Raw genomic sequence first — 23779 nt, 5'->3', positions numbered from 1 at the left:
TTTTCCCCTTGCCATCAATCTAGCAAAGATCCTGGTCACTCTGTGATAGGAATAAAATGGCAGCATGCAGCATTCTTGGGGACCACCGTTTTCGCCCCAAAGATGCCCACACTTGTCACGCAAACAATTAACTCTATTAACGGTAACCGACGGACAAGGGCAATTGGTAATCTTTGAAGGCTTTGAGACCACTCAAAGACACATTTTGTGCTAATCCCATAGCTCTGCCAGACCCCCTTCCTTGCATTTCATAATGAAGAGCATTAGTGGCCTCGCACAAACATTTGGCAACATTATTTTAATTTGCTTTGTAGAATGCAGGGTACATTAGGCCAGCTACCCCATAATTTCCTCTGCATCATAGAATATTTATACTTTGATTTATTGTAGGAAATTCATATTCTCAAGTATGAGAATGCAAAAAAAAACATTAAAAAGGGTGAAATGTTCAATCCATCCCTGACAAGGAATGGCTTGATATCTCCATATTATCACTTTTTATGTGTTCTGCGAGGAGGTGAAATGTTCACTTCTATCACCCACAGGTGGGCAGAGTTGGCATTTCACTCTTGCAGTGCACTACCAATGACGCTCATGAAATTTGAACTTTTACACATTTAATCCATCTATTCCTGGGAGAATGGTTTTGAACACAAGAAAATGGCATGGAAATTGTGAGGCCAATCCACAAAGGCCTTTTAGAGTACATAAATAAAGTATTACTCATATAGGATTCTTTTTCGTACGTTGCATAACATTAAAAACGGGTATCTTCAGAGAATATTCAAATACAATTAGCATAAATAGAAATGACTGTGCTGTCTTTGTACTTTTACTTGTATGGAGTTGGATATATTGGGCCCAATTCACACAGACATGTAAGAGTACATAAAAGATCCCTCCTGTAGAATTACTTCCAATACTCATATATCCTTTTGTGAATCAGCCCTTCTATTACTAAAAGTAAGTTTTACTGGTTTTCCCGCCAAAAATCAATTTCTACTCGATTTTTTTACTTACTTATTTTTTAAGCTTTGTTAAGGACACAAACTCTTTATAATCCAGGTCTACTCAAAACTCATTGCTCTCATTATCAGTGGACAACACAAGGCCTCTAAAGACTCCTGGAGGGGGCAACCTTTCTTTTTCAGCTTAGGAAGAAGCACTTATTTTTGAAGCACTAGAACTGCAGCATATTTTATATGCCACTGGGGATCGAAGTCATTCATTAACACATTTTGAATTTAAAAATGCAAGGATAAATCACTGAAACTTCCTCATTTTCTGAGATGACTACCTTCACGGCGTTGGCAAGAAGTACACGGACCAACGACTTGACCAATTATGGTAAACATCTGCTGGCCATTAAAACATCTTGCCAGCCGCAATTGCAGTTTCTGTTTGTACCCTTAATTTATTTTTATACCCTTAGATCATGAAAAGAGAATTTGTATTTTAAAAAAACTGTGGTGCAATGATGAGAGATGGTGACAAGCCCCGTGAATACTAACATTACATCCAACTTAGTAGGTTTTTTAGGTGACCCCATATTATGTGTGAATGTTGTGCCAAGATTTCCCTTTTTGACAGTGCTCATATTATAAATACTCTGATTGATGGCTTCATGCTGTCAGCAACAGGGCATTACCTGCTTATCAAAATGTTCTCAAATTTATGTTCACAAAATCCTTATATTTAATTTTTTCACCTATTATTGTAGCCTCACTACCCTAAAGCCCACATTCTAAGAACACCTCAAATATACTGTTAGAAGTAGCGAAGGTGTAGGTTCTTAAAATCAGTGTGATAGGTTTATAGTCCTATAATGTGCCCTACATTAATTTCTAATTCAGGAACGTTCTGACAACAGACCGAAACTTTGATACAAAAAACAATGTCACTACTCATATATGATAATTATTATAAGAGAGCAGTGAAGTTCCACTTTAGGCCTGCAAGTGGCAGTAGCTACCCACTTCGATATTACATCAAGTAATATTTCTGAAAACCCATGGTTTGAGGTAATTAAAATTTATTTTGTCCACAGATGGCAAGCAATAACATACCCTAAGATTAGTTAATTAAAAGGACATTGCAAGTCACCTTGGAGTTTCTTACCCGCTTAAAGGCACTTAGCCTTCAATTTCATGTCATCCAGGATACATCACTGTACTTGGCCAAAGTTTCTAGGGTCCAGCTTGCGAAAGCAGGAGACAGATCCTTCACCCTTCTGGGCCCATCAAATTGAAGACAAGAGGCCTTTTATTAAGAAATTCAAGGCCTGGCTTTTCATGTATTAATCTCTCTGTACATTTTCTCTTCTTACATTCTGGTCAGCACCAGGACACACAGAGTAGTCGCGCATTCTGCAAATCCCTGCACTCATTCATTCATTTATTCATGTATCTATATGGTCATGGAATTTCTCAGTGACTTGCAATATCCTTAAAATTGAAGTTTGAGTATATTAGCCCACAAAGAGTAGCAGGATGGCTGATATTCTGTGTAACAACTAATAACAACAGTATGGACCTAGCACCAAAAATACAGTGATCTAACATAATGTGACACCAGCATGCTCTGTTGAGTACATACCCCTAATGACATGTCCCCTGACAAGACATTAGGGGCCTTTATAACCAATACAGGTGCTAACTTGTATATTGAATCAAAGGCTGGAATTGCTGTGGTGTGGAAGTATCCACTTGGTGTCTGTTTAATCTGATGTAATGACACATAAAAACACATGCTTATGTTTTGATAGCAAAAATGTGAACATTGAATATATATCTTTTGACATTTTGTATTATAGCGTTTGCACCACATATAGTCCATACCAGTAATTGAACCGTTCTGTAAAGCTTCACAACTCCTTGTTAATTTCATACAACTTGATTATATAGTTTTAGACACTTCATCCTTATTATGACTGTTGGACCTGGTCCTTTTTGTAGGGTCTCCCCCATATTTTTTGCCTTCTGCTGAACTAGTTTTTGTTGGCATTAGGACTCTGCACACCTTATCATCTAACTTAATTGGCACATTTAATTTATGTGTGCATCCCTAGTAAATGGTACTGCATGTGCCCATGGCCTGAAATTAAATGTTACCAGTGTGCCTGCAGCACTCATTGTGGTACCTACTAAAGTAGCCTTTTAAAACATGTCTCAGGCCTGCCACTGCAGCATGTAGTGCTGTTTTAATCTGCCATTTGAATCTGGCAAAATAAATCTTTTGCCAATCCTAAACCATCCTTTTTAATACATATAAGTCACCTGTAAGATAGGCCCTAAAGGCTCATAGGTACAGGTTGCCTTATATTTAAAAAGTAGGAAATGGGGTTTCAGTTTTACATGTCCTGTAGTGAAAAACGTATAAAGTAATTTTTCACTACAGTAAGGCCGATCTCTCCCATAGACTAACATGCGGTTACCTTCTTTCATTTAAGTGATAACTTTTGGTTGGGAGCCACTAGAGATATGCTGTTTGGACCCCAATGAATTGTAATTTAAAGTTGAATTTTAAGTCACAGTTCTAAAAATGGCACTTTTAGAAAGTTGGAATTTTTTTGTCCTAACAATTTGTGTGTTCTGCCAGTATTCTAAGTCACATGACAGTAAATGGCTCTTCTGTTGGGGTTTGTGCATTCCTACCAGATAGTGAGACAAAGGGAAATATGTATAGGCAGAATGGGCCATCATGCCAGGCTTGTTGGGGGTAAAGCTGTACCCAACCCCACTTACATTTCAAACAGCTTTTCCTCCCACACACACAAAGGAACCTGACACTAGTTTTTGTAACCCCTGACTTCTTGGAGCATTGACACGAGAAGGGAAGAACATTCCAGAAGCATATGCATAGGTAGTGAAGGGATTCCTCCCACTTCAAAGGCTGGAACCAGGTAAAAATACTGGACCGTAAAAGACACTCTTCGGTACACTACTGGACCTGCGGACATTACAATAGGAAAGACTGCCTTTTTCCTCAGAGGACTGCCCTGATGCTTGAGGACTGCCTTGAACCCCAGAGGACTGTCCTGCAGCTTGAGGTCTGCCCTGATCTCTGAGAAGGAAGACAGGACCTGTTCCCTTCATCCCTGGCTACCCGAGTGACTCCAAGGGTCAGCTGGGTGACCTCCCATCCAGAGCTACAGAGACCAAACAAGCTCCGGAGGACTTCCTGCAACTGGCCAGCTGATCTTCAGCAACTGGACCTGCCTGAGACCCTGCTGGCCTCTGCTAGAATGAGTCCCTGATAACCAAGAGGTGCCGCCCCAGGTCCTGGACTGTTAGCTGGTATCAGAGTGCACTACTCTTTAAGAAAAGGGGAAATCCTGAAGTTTTGGGCTCTTCGTGACCACAAATGGGCCCATTCACACTGAGATTCTGCCACCCGTGATCACCACCAGCACAAATCTCTGGTGAACCCAACTCTTCGCACTACAGCAACCACCAGCAACAACCGGCAATGCGAGATCTGCAATTCGCTCTGCAGCAACGACAGCTTGTGGTGATTGTCAAAGCGAAGCACCATCAACGATCATCTGCGATGCCCGACCAGATACAGAGATGACCATATGCAATGCCAGGCTTTACTTTGCACTACAGTGACGGCCATCCATGCCACCCTCCCTGCTCCTTGCAGCCTCCTCCACCACGAACTGGACTCTTCACGCCGAACTTTGGGAAGGTAGCTTTGTCAGCGGGACTAACCCGGTCCCTGTATTAGGCCCGCACTCCATTGCAGTATGCCTGAAAATGTTGACTTTCCCTTAGACTAGCACAACCGGATGACCGTGAGTCATCCGGTTGCTTTTAGGCACTTTAGTTACCTAAACGTTTAAAATGTAATATATCCAGTTCTACTGTGTGGATTTTTGTTGTTCTAGAATCATTTTATGTATTACAATTTACCCTATTTTTCTATATGGGTTTGGAATTTTTCTTCTGTATGTTTTGACTTGATTACTGATTGTGTGCTACATAAACACTTTGCTCTGCTTAGTGTCAAGCAGAGAGTTAAGCACAGGTTAATTTAGTGATTTTTGTGGTTCGCCCTGACATGGATTGTGGATGTTTCCTGAGTGGGACTTCCACTGCCTTCAATCAATAACCTGATTTCTTACAATGGTATCTTATCAGATTTCCATGGCAATCGACTAGGCTTTCGGCATTTAAAAACGATTTATCTTAGCGAAAATATTAAAAGTAAAACAGTTATCTATAGTTGGTAATGCCCTAGAAATATTCCAAAAGTTTACCTTAAAATTTCAAAGGAAAAAATATCATATCAGTAAGTGGCTCTTTGCTCTGTCCCTAGAGGAAAGGGAGTGGCTAAAAATAGTTTCAACCTCACCCAATATCTATTAACCTTTTCACGTGAGGTACAAGTCAATTGTTTTGCCAATGATGAGAAATTGACTAGGATTGTTCTGGGAATTTTGTACAAATTACAAAGCATACATCAACTAGTCAATTTTATTGTGTTAATTTTACTTAGAATAATATGACGGCTAGGAGTGTTTTTTGAACACTGTGTGGCTTCAGGTTAAAGGAGCATAACACATTTTAATATGAATACAAATGCACAAAGCGCCACCTGTTTACATCTGATTCCTCCTCCGATTGGCCAACAACCATTGTAATAGTTGCATTTGTAAACAATTCAAGAAAAGCCGTCTGGCACCTCTCACTCCTTGAAGCACACCTATGAAACAACTCACTAAAACTTCGAAGCAAAACTTAATGTGCCTCATTTTGGTAATTTACTAGAAAAACATGTGTGTTATCTACTACTGAGCTACAAGTCACAGCTATAATGGAGGACTGAAGCCAGGAGCGACCAGTGCAGGTAAGAGCGGTGGGGCCGGGTTGGGAGGGTATTCGACAGACGACTACGAGGGTTTTCCCTCATCGTCTTCTGTCGAAATCCCCCCTCCCTCCACCCCAACCGGCCCCACCGCTCTTACCTACATGTGCTGCGGCTCTCTGAGGCTCATAGTGCCAGCAGGTAATTGAGTTCATGGTGAGCACCCTATAAATGCCCAAATAAATGTAAGTATGAATTCCTGTTGAAACACTCCTATGAAACTTAACACAGAGGAACTTTTCCATCTCCTTTAGCGAAAACAAAAGCCTTACCCACCATAATTTATTTATGTGATTTAATTTGTTATAAGGCATTAAATGAATTTGGTTTCTAAAAGTGATTCAATTAACATAACATTGAAAACAACTTAGAAATATAAAGCCATAATCTGATGTTAGAGATGGAATTTCGTGACGTTGCAGTCTTTATCCCATCTGAACAGCTTATACAAGTAATGATGAATTTCTTCCAAAGGACAGAACTATTACCTATACCAAATGGTACTGGGATACTAAAGTTAAGTTTCTGCCCTATTTATTTATTTATTTATTTATTTATTCAAAGTTTTATATAGCGCGAACAAGATCCTTACAGATATCAGAGCGCTTCACAAAGACAGGGTAGGGACAGTAGGGCTGAACAGAGATAATGGAAGCAGTATAATAGTCACTAACATGGTAGGATAATAATAACATGCATAGATCATATCAATATACAATCAGGTAAACAAGTAATATAAGATGACACAAGTCATTGATCCCACTACAGAGGTGTTCAGGTACACCTTGGGTGTGTGGATGGCTTATACCAATGTTTTAGTATAGAGAGAACACTGAGTGGGGGCATCGGGAGAGTGAATCAGTAAACCAGCGTGTATCATATATTGGTCGGTAGTAAGAGAGTAGCGTAGTAGTGTCCCCATCAAGTAGAAGTATAGTGCCAAAGGACAGGTGAACAGTGATACAGAGCAATGCAGAGTCTATGATCCAGCACCTATAGGTTCAGGAGATCTTGGCCAGAAGGTTGTTTTTCACCTCTTTCTTGAAGATTGCAGTGGAGGAGATAAGCCTGGTTTCAGGAGGGAGCGCATTCCAGATCCTGGGTGCCATTCCTGAGAAGGAGCGCTTGTATGTTTTTTCCTTCCGGAATCTACGAGGTTTCAGGAGTAGGTTTTTTGTACTTCTATTGGATCTCGAACCTCCTGATATAGACAACTTTTGAGCCAGGTAGTTGGGTGCATTGTGGTGCACGGCCGAGTGTGTCATAACTGCAATTTTTAGCTGTATTCTGGCTTCAAAAGGCAGCCATTTTAGGGACTTTAAGTCTGGGGATATATGCGAATGTTTTCTTGAGCCAGTAATGAGTCTCGCGGCAGCGTTCAGGGAGGCTCTTAAGGGTGCTGTTGTGGATAGCGGGAGTCCGCTGAGGGCCACAATTCCGTAGTCTATTCGAGGGATGACTAAAGCTTGTACAGCAGTTTGGAAGTCTTCGGCAGGGAGGAAGGGTTTAATTTTCCTCAGTGTGTTGATTTGGAAATTAGCTGCTTTTGTGGCTTTGCTAACGTGCTGCTGCATGTCGAGCTTGGCGTCGAGTGTGATGCCTAGGGATTTCGCCGAATCGACTATGGTAGGTTGGACATTGAGTGCTGTTAGGTTATTGAGCCAGGTTTGGGTGGTGGAAATTTTCGCCGGGGGTGAGATGAGTAGGAACTCAGTTTTCAGAGCATTTAGTTTGAGGTGATTATCGGCCAGCCAAGATTGAGTGTTAATAAGCGTGGAATTCAGATGTTTGATATCTTCCGGGGATTGTAGCTTTAGGTAAAGTTGTGTGTCGTCGGCGTACATATGGAATTGGACATTGGAAGCATGGAGCAAGGTGGCGAGCGGTTCCATGACGAGGTTGAACAGTGTGGGGGAAAGGGAGGATCCTTGTGGAACACCTAGATCTGCAGGCACAGGTGTAGATAGCACATTGTTGATCTTGAACTTCTGAGACCTGTTGTGAAGGAAGGACGAAAACCATTTGAGAACAGTTCCCGATAGACCCATTCTAGTGCTTAGCAGCTCCAGCAAGTTCTCATGTTTGACCGTGTCAAATGCTGACGAGAGGTCAAGAAGGATGAGGAGGCAGGACTCATTGCGATCAAGAATCTGGAGGGCGTCATCAATTATCTGTGTCATAGCTGTTTCCGTGCTATGTTTCGCTCGGAAGCCTGATTGATGAGGGTTGAGGAGGTCAAATTGGTCAATGTGTTTTGTTAGTTGGAGTTGGACACATTTCTCCAGCAGTTTGGCCAGGGTGGGGATATTGGTGATGGGCCGGTAATTGTTTAGGTCAGACGGATCAGCTGTAGGTTTCTTGAGTATAGGCGTGACTTGCCCCACCTTGAGGGAGTCTGGAATGAGGCCTTGTTGCAGGGAGCTGTTGATGATTTTGGTCCAGAGAGGGAGGAGCAAGGGGATGAAGTCTTTTACAGCATTAGCAGGTAGAGGGTCTGTGAGGTGATTAGAGGGCTTCAAGGTGCAGAGCAGTTTGTGTATTGCTTCTTCCGAGTAAGTGTCGAAGTACAGCCAAGATGCCTTGTTTTTAGGTTGAGTGTTAGCCATTCTGGTGTGGTTGGGGAATCGGCTTACATCCATGACGAGGTCATTTCTTATGTTGTCAGTCTTTAGCTTAAAGAAAGCAGAAAAGGCTTCACAGTGTGGGGTGTCGCTTGTTGTGCTGTTTGATTGTAAGGGTTGTGTCTTTGTTTGGGTCTTGATTAGTTTGAACAGCTTTCTAGGCCTGTGTTTTGCTTGGTCCAACCGGCGGCTAAAGAAGTCCGACTTTGTGCGCTTTATTTTCCTGAAGTAGGCATTTCTCTTGTTCTAAAGCCTTTTGAGGTGCAGTGCTGAAGGGTCTGATCTCCAGGTGCGCTCTGCCATTCGCATAGTACGCCTGTCGTCATTGAGTCTATCATCATACCAGGGGTTAGAAATTTTGGTGGAGACTCTCTTCGGTTGCAGTGGGGCGACTTCATTGATTATTGTATTCATAGAGTCAAGGTAGTGGTCGATCAGTGATTGAACATCCGAGGCACCTGAAGGGGGAAGGAGGAGATTGCCGATGTGGGGAGGCAGGGTAGAGGGGTTAATATTCTTCATGTCCCTTTTCCATGTTTTGGATTTGATTGGTTGAGCAGGGTTAGGTTTAACTTTTTCATTGATAAAGAAGGTGATAATGTGATGATCTGACCAGTCGCAGGGTAGAATCGCCTCCAGTTGTGTAGAGTTCTCTTTGGCAATGATGAGATCGAGTATTGAGCCTTTGTCGTGTGTTGGTCTATCGCATATTTGGGTGAGGTCAAGCGCATTAAGGAAAGTTTTGAGACTATTCACCACTGTGTCTTTCTGATCGTTCCAGTGGAGATTGAAGTCACCCAGGTAGACTTGGGTGGTCTGCCGACCGGCATTGGCAGTGATCATGTCCATGAATTGTTGGGTGAATATGTGATTGTCACCAGGCGGGTGATAGATGAGATGCAAAGCACAAACTTGTTTGCCCTCGCTGGTGATGTTGAGGCAGAGGAGTTCACAGGAGGAAAGGGAGGGGGAGGTGACTTTAGTAACGGAGAGGTTGCTCCTAAAAATGCATGCAATTCCCCCCACCCGTCTTGCCAGGAGACCTGTCCAGCCTAATGATGTGATAATTGGGGGGCACTAGTATGTCCATAATCGGGGTAGAGGCTTCAGTAAGCCACGTTTCCGTTAGAATGGCTAGGTCCAGATCCATAGCTGTGACGAGATCAGCGATGTCGGAGGAGTGTCTCTGGGCCGATCTGCAATTGAGTAGGATGCATTTGAGTTTGGGAGAGAGAAGGGTGGTCGAGCTTTCTAGTGTGAGGGGAACTTTTCTGAGGTTGTTAGGGACGGAACCTCTGTTGTTGAGTGTATCATCTTAGAATCCTCTACTTGGTATTATCTGATGTGCTGCTCTATTTAGAAGAAGATCTGAATGTCAGGAACTCCTTGTAAACATAAGGGATATGAAACACTTGAATTTGTACTCCATAGAAAATTAGGATGATACTAGGGGTGGGCTATAAATTCGACAATGACTGTGAAGTTGGCGGACTTTTGGCCACTCCGCCTTATGCAAGTAATCCTGAGTTCCGTGCAAATTACGCCAACCATCGCATTGCAGATTTAGCACATCCTAGCGTAATTTTTGGTCACTATGAGGTCACCCGGTGAGATTTCCCCAACGCTGACAGTTGCGATCGCTCGCGGTCAGAAAGATGCTGCTTGAGTAGATAATCAACTCAAGCAACAGAAAAATCACCTAAAAAACCAGCACCCTCTGGTATGTTCCCATTCATGCAGATTTTTCTGCACAGAATGAGCTCCAGGCACTAAAAATCAGCACAAGCAGTGCAACATGCCTAATTCCACCATTTGCGGATCTGCGCAGTTTCCTTTCATGTAACTCAGTGGAGTGAAACTCTGCGCGTCCCGCCCACCTCAAGATGATACAAAATTCATGTTTGTTTCCTGTGGAAACATCAGGCTGTGGTTTTCATTTTGAAGGAACAGACAGGATATTAAAACTGCTCCAATTAGGGTAATCAATTAAAAATCCACCTACCATGAAGATTAATGTAAAAATTACCATTCTACAAATCTAGTCGCTGATCACAACTCGCCAGACAAATAATGAAGGTTTTAGTCTTGGTTCTCAATTTGAAAATTGTGACTTGGGAAATGTCATTTGGGTTGTAAAATGGTCTCTCTTGAAGGGTCTAAGACAGGGACGGACTGGGAACCAAAACCGGCCCTGGCAAAGTGCTCGGCCGCCCCCCGGGGGTTGTGGGTGCCGCCGAGCTCTTTGCCAGGGCCGGTTTTCGGCCGATTTTGTTACAGGGCCGAATTTGCAGCTATGCTGCAAAAACTGCCATGTAGCAAAAACGGCCCCCAGGGGCCCCAAACCGGTCCCCACCCGTGCGGCGCACCGGAGGATTGTCCGGTGCCCGCTCCGGCCAGTCCGGCCCTGGTCTAAGATATTTCTATCTTATTGTTAAACTGGTTGTAGATAGGCATAATTCATTCAGCAGTGTTCCCCATCACTTGTTCGCTCTTTCAAAGTTACCTCTTGCCACTAATGATGCATCAGCATGCATGAATAATCACCAGAGCACTAAGGCACTGCAATCGTTTTTCACTTTTATGCTAATGACATAGGGGCTTGATCAACAGAGAACAGTGTATTTATTTTAGAATTGCCCAATTAGAGAACGAAATAAGGATGAAGGGTCATGCATCACAGCCTGCATAAAAGGAAACCCTACTACTGTCCCTTATTGCCTTTATAACGGAAGACCACACATCTAATTGTGTTCATTTGGAAACACGGTCTGAAACAAGTGTTACAATGGTGTTTGTTTGCTTCACAATCCTTGGATAAACATCTACATTGTAAAGCTGTGAGATTTTTATTCTACTGAGATGCATTCTGCTGAACATCCCATTTAGAAACACTGATTTGTATGAGTGAAGCTACCAGGTTGCCAATACTGACAGTTGCGCTCTACAAGTGTCCAATTACATTACATTACTCTTTTCCCACTCCCGCAGCCACCCAGTCTTGTTCCAACTCTGGGATCCGCATAGCGCCATGATGCTCCTCGGAGTGACAGTTGCGCTCTACAAGTGTCCAATTACATTACTTTTATTGGCTTTAGATGATGCAGAATATTGCTGTTCTCAACCTCCTGTGCTTCTCTTTATTTGAGTTGAGGAACTTTTAGCATCTCATCACTCAGACTGGAAGATAAATTAAAATCATGTTCCTTACTTTTAAACATCTTTTAAAGAACATTATTGAATGCTTTACCTAACCCGAAAGCGTGGTTCTGGTACACAGTCCCTTTTCTATTTCATGGAAGGGTACTGAATTTCCCAGTAATGGCGGAAGTGTTGGAATATTTTAATTTGACTATTTCCTTATGTACAAACAAAACCCACTGCACACTACATTAAAAGTTTTAGCATTTCAGATGTCTCAATGGACATAAAAGTTCGGTTTTTCATAGATCAAGAAGGGGAACACCAGTGTTTCGGCTCCTCTTTTAATGTTCATACAAGGCCAGCCGACACGTGTTTCGTCGCAGGGAAACACCTTTTCCCGCGACTCCTCAGGGCTGTTGGTGGTCTGTGTAGGACCATAGGTCGCAGTGCCGGTGATAATTCCGTCCCGGCCCTGCGAACTTTTATGTCCATTGAGACATCTGAAATGCTAAAACTTTTAATGTAGTGTGCAGTGGGTTTTGTTTGTATTGTTTACGTTGTGTTCCCCAACACAGCTTTGAGAGGTTTAGGGTCTTGCCTCTTACCTACTTGCACCTTCTAGTTATACCATAGCTCCTGCGCATGACCTGTGAGCTCTGCGCCCAGTATTTCCCTCACCCCTAAAAAATACCCTGCTCGCATCTGTTGTATTTCCTTATGTACCTTTGTTTTTGCTTTGGATCAATTGTACTGAACGGTCTCCTTTATTTTAGGATTTGGTTTCACTTTTAGGATGGTTCCGCAGAGACCAGTTTGAAGTTTGTTGAGCGGAGATTTTAATTACCCATGCTCCTTACAAAAAGCCTTAAATAAATACATTAAATACTGCTTGTTTACAGATAAAAGGCTTTACGAAGACTGGGGTTTGATTTACAGCAAGGTGCTAACGTATAATCCTCAGAAAAGGTGTTTTATTATATTTTTTACGACAAGCTTAATTTCCACCAGCTGATATTCTGTCAGAGAAATTACCAGAGCCATTTATGATCCTGCAAACTCCTCCATTGACTTCAGAGGATTTTATGATACCACTTTTCTCTTAGAGAACAACAAGGACAACAACTCCACCACCCTGCTGGACAACCTCGCCAACCTCGGACTCAAGCAACTGGTGAACACCCCCACCCACTACGCCGGCCACATGCTTGACCCCGTCTTCTCCTCCAGCAAGCACATCTCCTTCAGCCACTCCACCGGACTCCATTGGACTGACCACAGCTGCGTCCACTTCAGCTTCAGGAGAACCACGGCCCACCACCACCCGCAACAGGTTCCCCGCAGGAGCTGGAGCAAGATCACCGCCGACCAGCTCTCCACCTCCCTCAGCCAGAACCCTCCAGCCAGCGCAACGGACCCCAACGAAGCAGCCCGCATCTTCACACAGTGGCTCACCAACTGCGCCGACGACCTCGCACCACTAAAGAACCCTCCCAGCAGACGCGGCAGCAAGAAAGCCTCGTGGTTCACCGACGGACTCAAATAATCCAAGAAAAACTGCCGCACCCTCGAAAAAGCCTGGCGCCATGACCAGACTACAGAAAACATGACTACCCTCAAGAACGCCACCCGCACACACCACCAGCTGATCCGCACCACCAAAAGGACAACATTCAAAGAACGACTGGACAACAACACCCACAACAGCAAGGAACTCTTCAGCATCGTCAAAGAGCTCTCCAAACCCAGCGCCGGAAACGACAGCACTCCCTCGCAAGACCTCTGCGACTCACTCGCCTCCTTCTTCCACCGCAAGATCGCTGACATACACAACAGCTTCGGCGCACCGCCCACGCACCCAACCACCGAACCATCGCCCCCCACCACCACCCTACGCAACTGGACCCCGGTCAGCACCGAAGACACCACCCGCACGATGAACACCATCCACTCTGGATCCCCAACAGACCCCTGTCCCCACCACGTCTTCAACAAGGCCGACTCCATCGTCGCACCCCAACTCCGAAACATCATCAACATCTCCTTCGCCACCGCCACCTTCCCGGAGAGCTGGAAGCATGCCGAGCTCAGCGCCCTCCTGAAGAAACCGACAGCAGACCCCACCGACCTCAAGAACTTTCGCCCCATCTCCCTCCTCCCTTTTCTGGCCAAAGTCATCGAGAAGACCGTCTACAAACAGCTCGCCGCCTTCCTCGAGACGAACGGATCCCTCGACCCCTCACAGTCCGGTTTCCGAACCAACCACAGCACCGAGACCGCCCTCATCGCAGCCACCGACGACATCAGATCGCTGTTCGACAATGGGGAAACAGCTGCCCTCATCCTCCTGGACCTCTATGCGGCGTTCGACACTGTCTGCCACCGCACCCTAATACAGCGCCTCAGCAACATCGGAATCCAAGAGAAGGCACTGGAGTGGATCATCTCGTTCCTCGCCGGAAGAACCCAGAGAGTCCGCCTCCCCCCCGTTCCGATCCGCGGCCACCGAAGTCATCTGCGGCATACCTCAAGGATCTTCTCTCAGCCCCACCCTCTTCAACGTCTACATGAGCCCCCTCGCAGCCATCGCACGCCAACACAACCTGAACATCATCTCCTACGCCGACCACACCCAGCTAATCCTCTCCCTCACCAAAGACCTCGCCACCGCCAGAGCCAACCTCCAGGAAGGAATGAAAGACGTCGCAGAGTGGATGAAGACCAGCCGCCTGAAACTGAGCTCAGACAAGACAGAAGTCCTCATCCTGGGATCATCCCCCTCTGCCTGGGGAGACTCCTGGTGGCCCCCCGCCCTGGGCTCCACTCCCAAGCCAACGGACCACGCACGAAACCTGGGCTTCATCCTGGACTCCTCCCTCTCGATGACCAGACAAGTCAACGCCGTCTCGTCATCCTGCTTCAACACCCTGCGCATGCTCCGTAAGATCTTCCGATGGATCCCCACCGAAACCAGGAAGACGGTCACCCAGGCACTCGTCACCAGCCGGCTGGACTACGGGAACACCCTCTACGCGGGAACCACTGCCAAACTGCAGAAAAGGCTCCAGCACATACAGAACGCCTCCGCACAACTCATCCTGGACATCCCCCGCCACAACCACATCTCCGACCACCTGAGAGACCTGCACTGGCTCCCCGTCAGCAAGAGGATCACGTTCAGACTCCTCACCCACGCACACAAGGCTCTCCACGACCTGGGCCCCAAGTACCTCAACAACCACCTCACCTTCTACACGCCCACCCGCCAGCTGCAATCGTCCAGCCTCGCCCTCGCCACCGTACCATGTATTCGCAGAGCCACCACCGGAGGAAGATCCTTCTCCTACCTGGCAGCCAAGACATGGAACTCCCTCCCCATCCACCTACGGCTGACCCAGGACCACCTCTCCTTCAGGAAGCAACTCAAGACCTGGCTTTTCGAGCAGTAGCGGACCCCTCCCCCCCAGCGCCTTGAGACCTTCCGGGTGAGTAGCGCTCTATATAAATTTCATTGATTGATTGATTGATAGTCAACCTGAGTCTGAATGGTTTACTTGTAACTAAAATACATAAAATTGATCAACTTGGAAGGTAAACATTTAGGCAATATTTATCCTTCAACTTCTATATTGTGACAAAACCTCCTTTCTCGCGAAAATGTTTTTAAACTATTATTTGTTCAAAGCACTTACTGAGCCTCGGAAACTAAAAACTCCAATTTAGAGAGGTTTTTGAGGCGTTGTTAAATAGCAAGTCTCCTAGTACACATCATATACCTAGAACATATCACGATGGAATTTGTGAAATTTACATTAAAGTTGTGCATGATACGACAGTGCTCATCTAGATAACCTGACCACCAACAAGTAAGTTTTAAAGAAATGGAAGGATGCATAGAACAGTTGCATATAACCTTTGAAGATGGAGGGGAAGTAGACACACATGACCTCAAATTTACAGTGCTACAGCTTAAAAAACAGGGACATTTGCTTGCAAACACTCAAGCTTTTACAGGCAAAAAACTTTGCATTGAAGATACTCCACGTGCATTCTAGTAAACAAATGCCCTTCTAGGTCCTCGTAGATTGGTAGTGTGTCTATTCCACCACTATAAATATCAACTTGAAGAACAAGTTACTTATCTTTGGTAATGATTTATCTGTAAGAGACATAGATTAGTTAAAGATTCCTTACCTTAGAATTACCGCCAGGCGTCAGACTGGATCGGGAAAGTTTTTCATCAGCAGTACCCCTGCGTGTCGAAAGGTGGCGTCAGTCAGCTCCACGTTCGTTGTTGGCATCGTGGTCAACGGGATGACATTGCAGTAGCTACTTAGATGCCTCCCTCGCTGACATCAGTTCTTTCTTTTTCCCCGCCAGCCAGCGCAGATCCAGAGAGAGCAGTACCTCCAGTCACTTTTTGACTGACTTTTTTGTGACTTTTGTCAACACAGTTTTTGAGTCTTTGACTCCGCACGTCAGGGATACCTATATCAAGTCTGGCGGCTCCTGCCAATGGCTGATGTCGGTGACGGATCCGCACCGTGTGTGCCTATTTTGCCTGGAGCGCGACCACGATTCCAAGTCATGCTCAGACTGCCAGACCATGAATCCTAAGTCTTTGCAGGAGCGGTCCCGAAAGCTTCTCGAGGCCCGGCACTTGGCTCCGTGCCGTTCGAGGTCCCTGTCTTGTGAGAGGTCGAGGGAGCGGTCATGAAGTTACCACCAGTCCTCTTCCAAGTCTTCGCACTCCTCAGGTAAGTCGAAGTACAAGAAGAATTCGAAGAAGCATCGTCGCTCTTCGACTTCTCGTTGTCGGTTGCCAACGCAACAAGAGAAGCGGGTGGTGCCCCTCCCGCGGCTTGGCTTGCGTAGCCTGAAGAGTCGACTCCGAGTTTCCCTCCCTTCCCTGGACCTGGAACGACCCCTACCCAGCTTCGCAGTGCATGCTATCTTTGGGCAGCCTGACTCCACCAGTTCACCTTATGGCCCGCGGACTCAGCGGTGGGCCCTGGGCCTTCGACGCCGGTGGCTCCGGGTCCCCTTGATTCTAGGCCTGGATCTGGATCGGCGCCAGTCGACCTGATTACTGCTCACCTGGCGCTAATTCCACCGGCACCAAGTCCACAGCCGATGCCGGTTGTGTCCCCAGCTGGCGTCGACCCCGGGTTCCACCCTAATCTGGACACAGAGCCGACCTGGCCTTGACCGATGGGTACCTTTGTGCCCTTGTTCTACTCTAGTGCTCCAATCAGGCCAGATTGGCAACCAGAGGAAGGTGAGGATGACTGGGGTGGGTCTGGAGACTCTCTAACTGACCAGTTGGAGTATGACTCAGTCTGGAGAGAGGAACTGGGGGAAGCCAGTGGTCTAGATACTTGCCCAGACCTTGGCAAGTTGTCTCCTCCTACTGAGGCTATTGAGGAGGGAGCTTCTTATGCAGTGGTGTTGTGTGAGGCGGGCGAGGCTCTCAACATCTAGCTACACCTACGGTGGCCGTCAGGACTAACCTCCTGACAGAGGTGCTTCAGCCGGCAGCAAGCTCTTGGACTTGCAGGACGCCAATTTTCACAACCATGTCCTGCTGGCCCACAGGCGCTACTTGCGGTTCATGGTAGGCCAAGAGCATTTTCAGTTTACCGTGCTCCCCTTTGGCCTTACCAGCATCCCTCGGGTGTTCACGAAGGTGATGGGGTGGTCGCAGCTCATCCACGCAGATCAGGGCTTCCAGTCTTTCCCTATCTAGACGACTGGATTGTTGAAGGCGGGCTCGCCCCAGGCTGTCGTCTCCCACCTCCAGACTGCAGCAGACCTCCTGCATTTGCTGGGGTTCTCCATCAAAAGGCCTAAGTCGCACCTGACTCCCTCTCAGAAGCTCCTCTTCATTGGAGCGGTTCTGGACACGACGCAGTTTCGGGTCTATCCTCCCGAACAGCGAGTCTGGGATATTCAGGCTATGATTCCGATCTTTCAGCCTCTATCCCGGGTTTTGGTCATGATGACCCTTCGGCTACTGGGTCTGATGGTCTCATGCATCCTGCTGGTGGAACCGGCCAGCTGGCATATGCAGACTCTGCAGTGGGACCTGAAGTTCCAGTGGGCACAACATAAAGGGAACCTGTCTGATTGCATCCAGATCTCGGAGGGCACTGCACACCAATTGCAGTGGTGGCTAACGAACCAGGATTGGATCGACAGCAGATCCCTCTCCCTTCCCCAACTAATTATCTCTTTCAGATCACAAGTGACGAGTCCCGACTTCTACTTGTAGTTCACCTAACCCTACTGTGAAGTTGTATCATCAATTTATCACCTCATTTTATATAAGGACATTGTAGTCAAAATCTGTATCAGTAAAATGTGTCAATAGCAACCATTTACAATCCACTAATTTGATTGATAAGAGATGTATTGAGCGGACAGCATGTTGAGTTTAGTGTCAGCTCAGTCCATACTTGTCAGCCACAGCGCTTTGGGTGTGTATATCAAAGTGGACCTATATGGTACCAGATGTATCTATCAAGACTCAGTTTATTTTACTGATTTATCTCATATGTAAATTAATATACTAAAGATATAAAGTAACACAGAATGAACTCCACATCAATAGTGATGGAGGAAGAAAATCGTAGTTGCTAGACAACTGAATCAAAGGGGGAGATATACATCTTTTTCACACAGCGCAGCAGCCGTAAATGCTGCACTGTGCTGCGTAAAAAGGAGAGAGGAGCAGAGCACCAAATTTACTAAAACAAGGCACTCTCCTCCCCTCTCCCTAGCGCTGGTGCTGAAATCAGCTGCTGTGTGCCATGGAGATACCTGTGTGCCAGGGTGCAAGGGTGTCTCCGTGAGTCTAGCATAGGTTTTGTACTGGAAGGGTGCCTTTCCAGTACAAAAAACTATGCTGATACTCTTTAGGCCTTTTCCCTCTCTGTATGTGTGCTTTACAGTGCAGCACACATGCAAAGTCAGAAAAGGAAGGAGAAATTAAAGCATTTCTCCTTCCTTGCACCGACCTTCAAAAGGTGCAGTTTTCTGACACTAAACCCGGTCTACTTTGTTTAGTAAATTGGGGTTAGCATTAGAAACCTTGGTTGCATTGGAGCGCCCATGCTCCACCCATGGTATGCCCACTTGGCATAAGTAATGCAAAGCAGCGATATGCGCTGCTTTGCATTACGTCCACGTTATTTCCAGCGCCAAGCAAGTTTAGCGCTGTAAAGTAAATCGTGAAAAAAAATGTTTTCGCCGATTTGCATCACTTTTGTGGTGCAAACACGGAGTAAAATCCTAGTAAATCTACTCCAAAATGTCATATCAACCACATAAAGCTGGATTTGAGAGGACCTTGCAGCATGCCAGTAGATTTTGAAGGTAAAGCGATGTGGCGTATTATGCAAAATTTAAATCAAGCAGGTGTTTTTAAAAGAAAAAACAACACAGAATGCCAACCTTTTCTGAAAACCAGCAATAGCTTTAACTACCGGGAATATGAGTTCCAAACTCAAGATTTGTTTTTTGCACTTTAGGTCTAATTTTTTTTTATTTCTTCAGGTGATTTGTTAAGGGTGTAGTGGGTGCTTGTCTTCAAAATATTGTGTTCTGACTTTTTACAATGCAACTATTTCTGTGGCTTATAAGACCTTGCCAAGGACACCTTGTACACGACCTGGGTGTTATCAAGTGTCACTTTCCTTTGGCGTGGGTGGTGTTCTTCTAGTATCTAGATTGCAACGATCATCCCTGTGTCTTTCACAAAGACATTTCCTCCTCCATTCTTGTGCTGAGATTGGATTGCTGTCTTGGAAATATCAAAAAACATCTGACTCATCCTAAGGCTGAGCTTGAAGGCAAAGCCAACCATGGCACAATGACAAGACCACCATCACTGAGATGGGATGTGAAGGGAAATAACACGAAAAGTCTTCAGTGGTATGTAAAGATTTCACCTTCAGAGTAAGTCAATTTGATTGTGCGCCTTTAATGTTTAAATTAGAAAATATCACCATACAATATGTACAAAGGAAAAACCAGACAGGAAGTTTCAGTTCTTCTCAAGTGTAAAATGTGATGCTACCTTTATATGTGGGTCAGAGACAAGCATGCAGAAAATAATTGGTGAATGTAGAGTGAGTAATCCCACTGACAAAACTGTGGTACAAACCGTTTGATCACAGAGTATATACCCAGTAATCCAGACATTTACACAAGTGACCATATACCTAGGAACTCTAGTCAATGCCCAGTAAACCATCCAGGGCTTCTCGTGCAGTTCGTTGAAGTTGGTGGGCAGCAGCACTGATTTCTGTGGTCTATGACTTATCATATTATTACCCTAGAGAGAGAGAGGGGGTGGGTAAAGGAAAAATGGAGGAGGAAACTAAACAGAGGAAAACAGTGGCAAAGAGAAAAAGTAGGGGTGAAAAAGAGCCTGCAAAAATGAGATAAAGACACAGGAAGTGTAGAATAGTAGCAGAAAACGGCACAAGGTGGAATCAAATCCAAGTAGCCTAGGTATTCTGCAACCCCAGCATTTGGCATCACCAGCGGTGGGTTCTGAAACAACATATTAATTAGAATTATTGTTATTTTTACAAATGTAGCACTGGGACCAGCTATTGACCCTGTAACCTCGGTCGTATACGCAGTGGCTGGGGCATATAACCAAGTAGTGGTGGGACACATTAGACCCACCTAAACTCTGATACAAAATGAGTTCACATTTAGTACTGTTTGGGAAAGCATGCAGCTTAAGACTGTTTCTTTCATGGCGTGTCCATTTAGAGAGGTACCCACACACACTAGCAGAGTCAAGAATCAGATTTGACAAATAACCTCTTTTAAAAATGGAACTTGAGTGCCTGGCACCTGGGATTGAGGTAGAGTGCCTCATTTCACTGAAAATACTTTTGTAAAAGCAAGATATTGAGACTTCCACATAACTGTTGATAAGTAAATGCAGCCCCTTTTTCCTATTCAAGTACAGATATACAAATTACCGAATAAACCATATAATGAGCATGAAAACAATTACTGACCTTAAAGGGCCAATCGTGTATGACGTACGCCACTCCACCAAATGCCCATGTGCCTTTTCTGTTGAGTAAACCATAGCAAAGAAAGCCACTGCTATGCTTCGAAGACCCTTGAGTGGCCTTTCAGAATTCTGCAGTAGAGGGCCTTAAATCAGGATTCATTACACTAGATTGCCACTTTAACTGTCCCTTTAAAACCTATGCCCTTTGGCAGCATAATCCTCTATTCTAGGACCAGTCACAGCCACCACCCCTGCTTCTATGGATGGAAATTGGCGCTATGACCATCTGGCCATAATTGAGTGACAGCAGCACAACACAAACCAGGAGGCCGTAAGCCAGGAGACAAGTGGTTAATTAAAAACATTATTCTCTTTTCGGGTTAATTCACAAAAACAATTCATGCAACTTGGCCTTCAGTTTTCTTTTCCTTTCAACTTTTAAACAAAACACTGTAGCACGGTCACCCCCCCCCCCCCAAAAAAATCGCAAAAAGTGCGCTTCTTCCTTTCAAAACAACAGAACACAACGTCTTTAAGGTTTCACTAATATTTGGCATGAGGTCTTTCAGGCACAGCTGTCTCCGAGGGTGAAAAGTCCCCGCCAAGCCCCTCCCACGGCTGGTTTGCCTAGTCCTTCACAAGTCTGTAGATATGGTGCTGAGCCCCATGCTCACTGGCGGACACCTCGAACACATAAGCTATGCACAGCAAAGTCTCCTGAGTATCCCTGTGTGCCACAACCTAAGAAAAGAAAGAGAAGAACTGGTTTCATTAGCAGATAATGAATGCTTTTATGTCAATACAATGTACAAACATTTCAAATTATGTTCATATACTATACAAACGTTTCCAGGAGTTTTTACTTAAGAGCTGTTGTGAGTTTTCCCTTAGGGCTTGGCTAATATCATCAATTTTTACCGAGCAAAAGTCAGCTCTCAAGGTTTATGGGTATCACTCGACAACTGGCGCGTATCAAACTTTGAGGCACCTCTGAGACTCCATCTGCAGGAGGCGTGGCTATTCGTAGAAAATGTTATAATGATTACAGTTCTGGAATCTAGACAACCAATCAGAGTGCTCCAATTGTGTGCTACAACAGCCAGTATTTGCCCACCTAAGACTACCAGATGCCAGACTTGTGGCTGCAGTTTACTGATCCTCTTCCTTGTTTTGGGATTTTCTCCTGGTGACGAAGCGCTCTCCGTCCTCAGTGCCATGCTGAACTGGAGCATCCTGGCTAAAAGCAGAGAGCGCAGCTTGCTCCATCGCAAAGCCTGGTAGCATGGCTTGGTTTCCTCCAGAAGGCAAGGTGCACTGCAGGCAACAGTAATGCAGAAGGTGGCTGCAGAGGCTAGGAGCAGGACAGTGACCAGTAGGCAAGGCAGGGAGCCTCTTCACCCACACAGTAGAAAGCCAACCCATTTTGTTTCTATTTTTGCTGATGACCACTGCGTGATACTTGATGAGAGGGGAGATTTGACCGACAGTTGGTATTTGGTTTGTTGCCTTTCGCAACAGGGCAATAACAGCTGCTAATTTCTTACTTCCTTCCCATGAGCCCTCACCTGCAGCAGAAGCCCAAATTTGCATGAGAAGATCATTAACAGCCGCTTTTGCCAAAGGTTACAGCCAACATTACTTGATTGCGATAGATTATTTCACAAAAAGTATAAAAAACAGAAGAAAATGCTGGTAAAGGAATTATCAATTGGCGTTAGGCTAAAATTTATACAAGAAGGGCACGTGGGAAAAATAGATGATAAAAAGTCCTTTGGTGCTCAAATTACAAAAATATTATAAGATCACAAGACAGCTTAAAGAGCCAGCTGATCTCTCAAATGCAAAATATGTTTATACTGAAACAAAAGTGCATATGATTCGTAAGTGGCTTATAACCCCTATGGGTTATCAAGAGTCAATTTTCTCCTGACATTCCAAATTATCAATACGATACGGTGCATTTCTGAGATTACTTAGAACTTTGCACTGGTTGGGCTTTTGAGTTGGTCTAGTGGAGTAGCTGTTGTCGGGGTATGGCTGGTACTCATGCATTGGTGTCCCGGGTCCTTCAATAAATTCTCCCTGGTTCTAGAGGTAAATTTGCCTTTTCCCACAGTTTGCCACTTTCATTTTTAGGTGGTATTAGTGCTGCTCATTACCACAATATTCACTGGTTCTCTGGCATCTTTTGGAGACCCCACCATTGGAGTTGATGATATCATTTGGTTGGATGACGCTTTTGCTTAGTGGTATATTTTGTCTATGTTTTCACCTCATGTTAAGTGAACACATCTGCATTGCATGAATAACACTTCTTCTGATTGAAGGCAGAGACATAAAACAGAAAACAATGAGTCATCCCACCATGAAATCATGCAAATATTGAGGAAGTCTCCTGACCCGCAAGGGTCTCTGGTAAGGTGGAGTTCCTTGAAGATCATGAGACTCTTCATTTACGGTAATTGTCCTTTGACTAGTGCTCAAGTTGTCCCCACCGGGGCCTGGTGCCCTCATCTCTGCCCCTGTGCGAGCACTGTTAAGCAATTGAAGATCGTGAGCCAACATGTAACCTGAACATGAATTCTGTCTAACAAAGGTTTTAGGAGAATGGTCTCATGAGCAATACTTTGCTACTCTACGTAGGTTCTATTTTTCTCCATTATCCAACACAACATAGAAAGGGTGCACTTCCCTAACTTTGAAGGGGCCGCGAAACTTACATAAACCTCTGATCCAGCGGACTTTGACCCAGTCACCTACAAGAATACTAGTCAAGGTATTTTCCTTGGTGTGTCCTTTCCTGGAAGCGTGCATAGGAATACTCTTGACACTACCACTCACATTCTTTCCTTCAACCAATTCTCTGATCCAAGGAGGCACTAGTTTAGAAGCTGGTTTTCTGCCTCGCATGGCAATGAAGGGAACTACTCCTGTAGTGGAATTCTCAGTTGTGCAATAAGCCCACACCAATTTGCTCAAAGTCTCATCTATGTCAAGATTATTAGTGAGAGCCAAACGTATAGCGCCTTTAATCATGCGATTGGCTCTTTCGACAATTCCATTGGATTGTGGGTTGTACAAGGTGGTGAATGAATGTTTGATACTACACTCACTA

General features: G+C 45.0%; 1 protein-coding gene across 1 annotated transcript in view; it reads right to left on the bottom strand.

Moving 5' to 3' along the window:
- Positions 1-19588: 19588 nt before the first annotated feature.
- TEAD4 (TEA domain transcription factor 4) overlaps positions 19589-23779 on the bottom strand; it is a 479147-nt gene continuing 474956 nt past the window's right edge. Inside the window, exon 11 of the mRNA XM_078647400.1 lies at positions 19589-21405. Within this exon, the coding sequence (XP_078503526.1) occupies positions 21292-21405 (114 nt within the window). The 3' untranslated portion in view covers positions 19589-21291. The remainder of the gene's footprint in view (positions 21406-23779) is intronic.

This window comes from Lissotriton helveticus, chromosome 1_1, assembly GCF_964261635.1.
Source record: "Lissotriton helveticus chromosome 1_1, aLisHel1.1, whole genome shotgun sequence".
NCBI lineage: Eukaryota > Metazoa > Chordata > Amphibia > Caudata > Salamandridae > Lissotriton > Lissotriton helveticus.
This window is presented reverse-complemented; position numbering and strand designations above follow the sequence as displayed.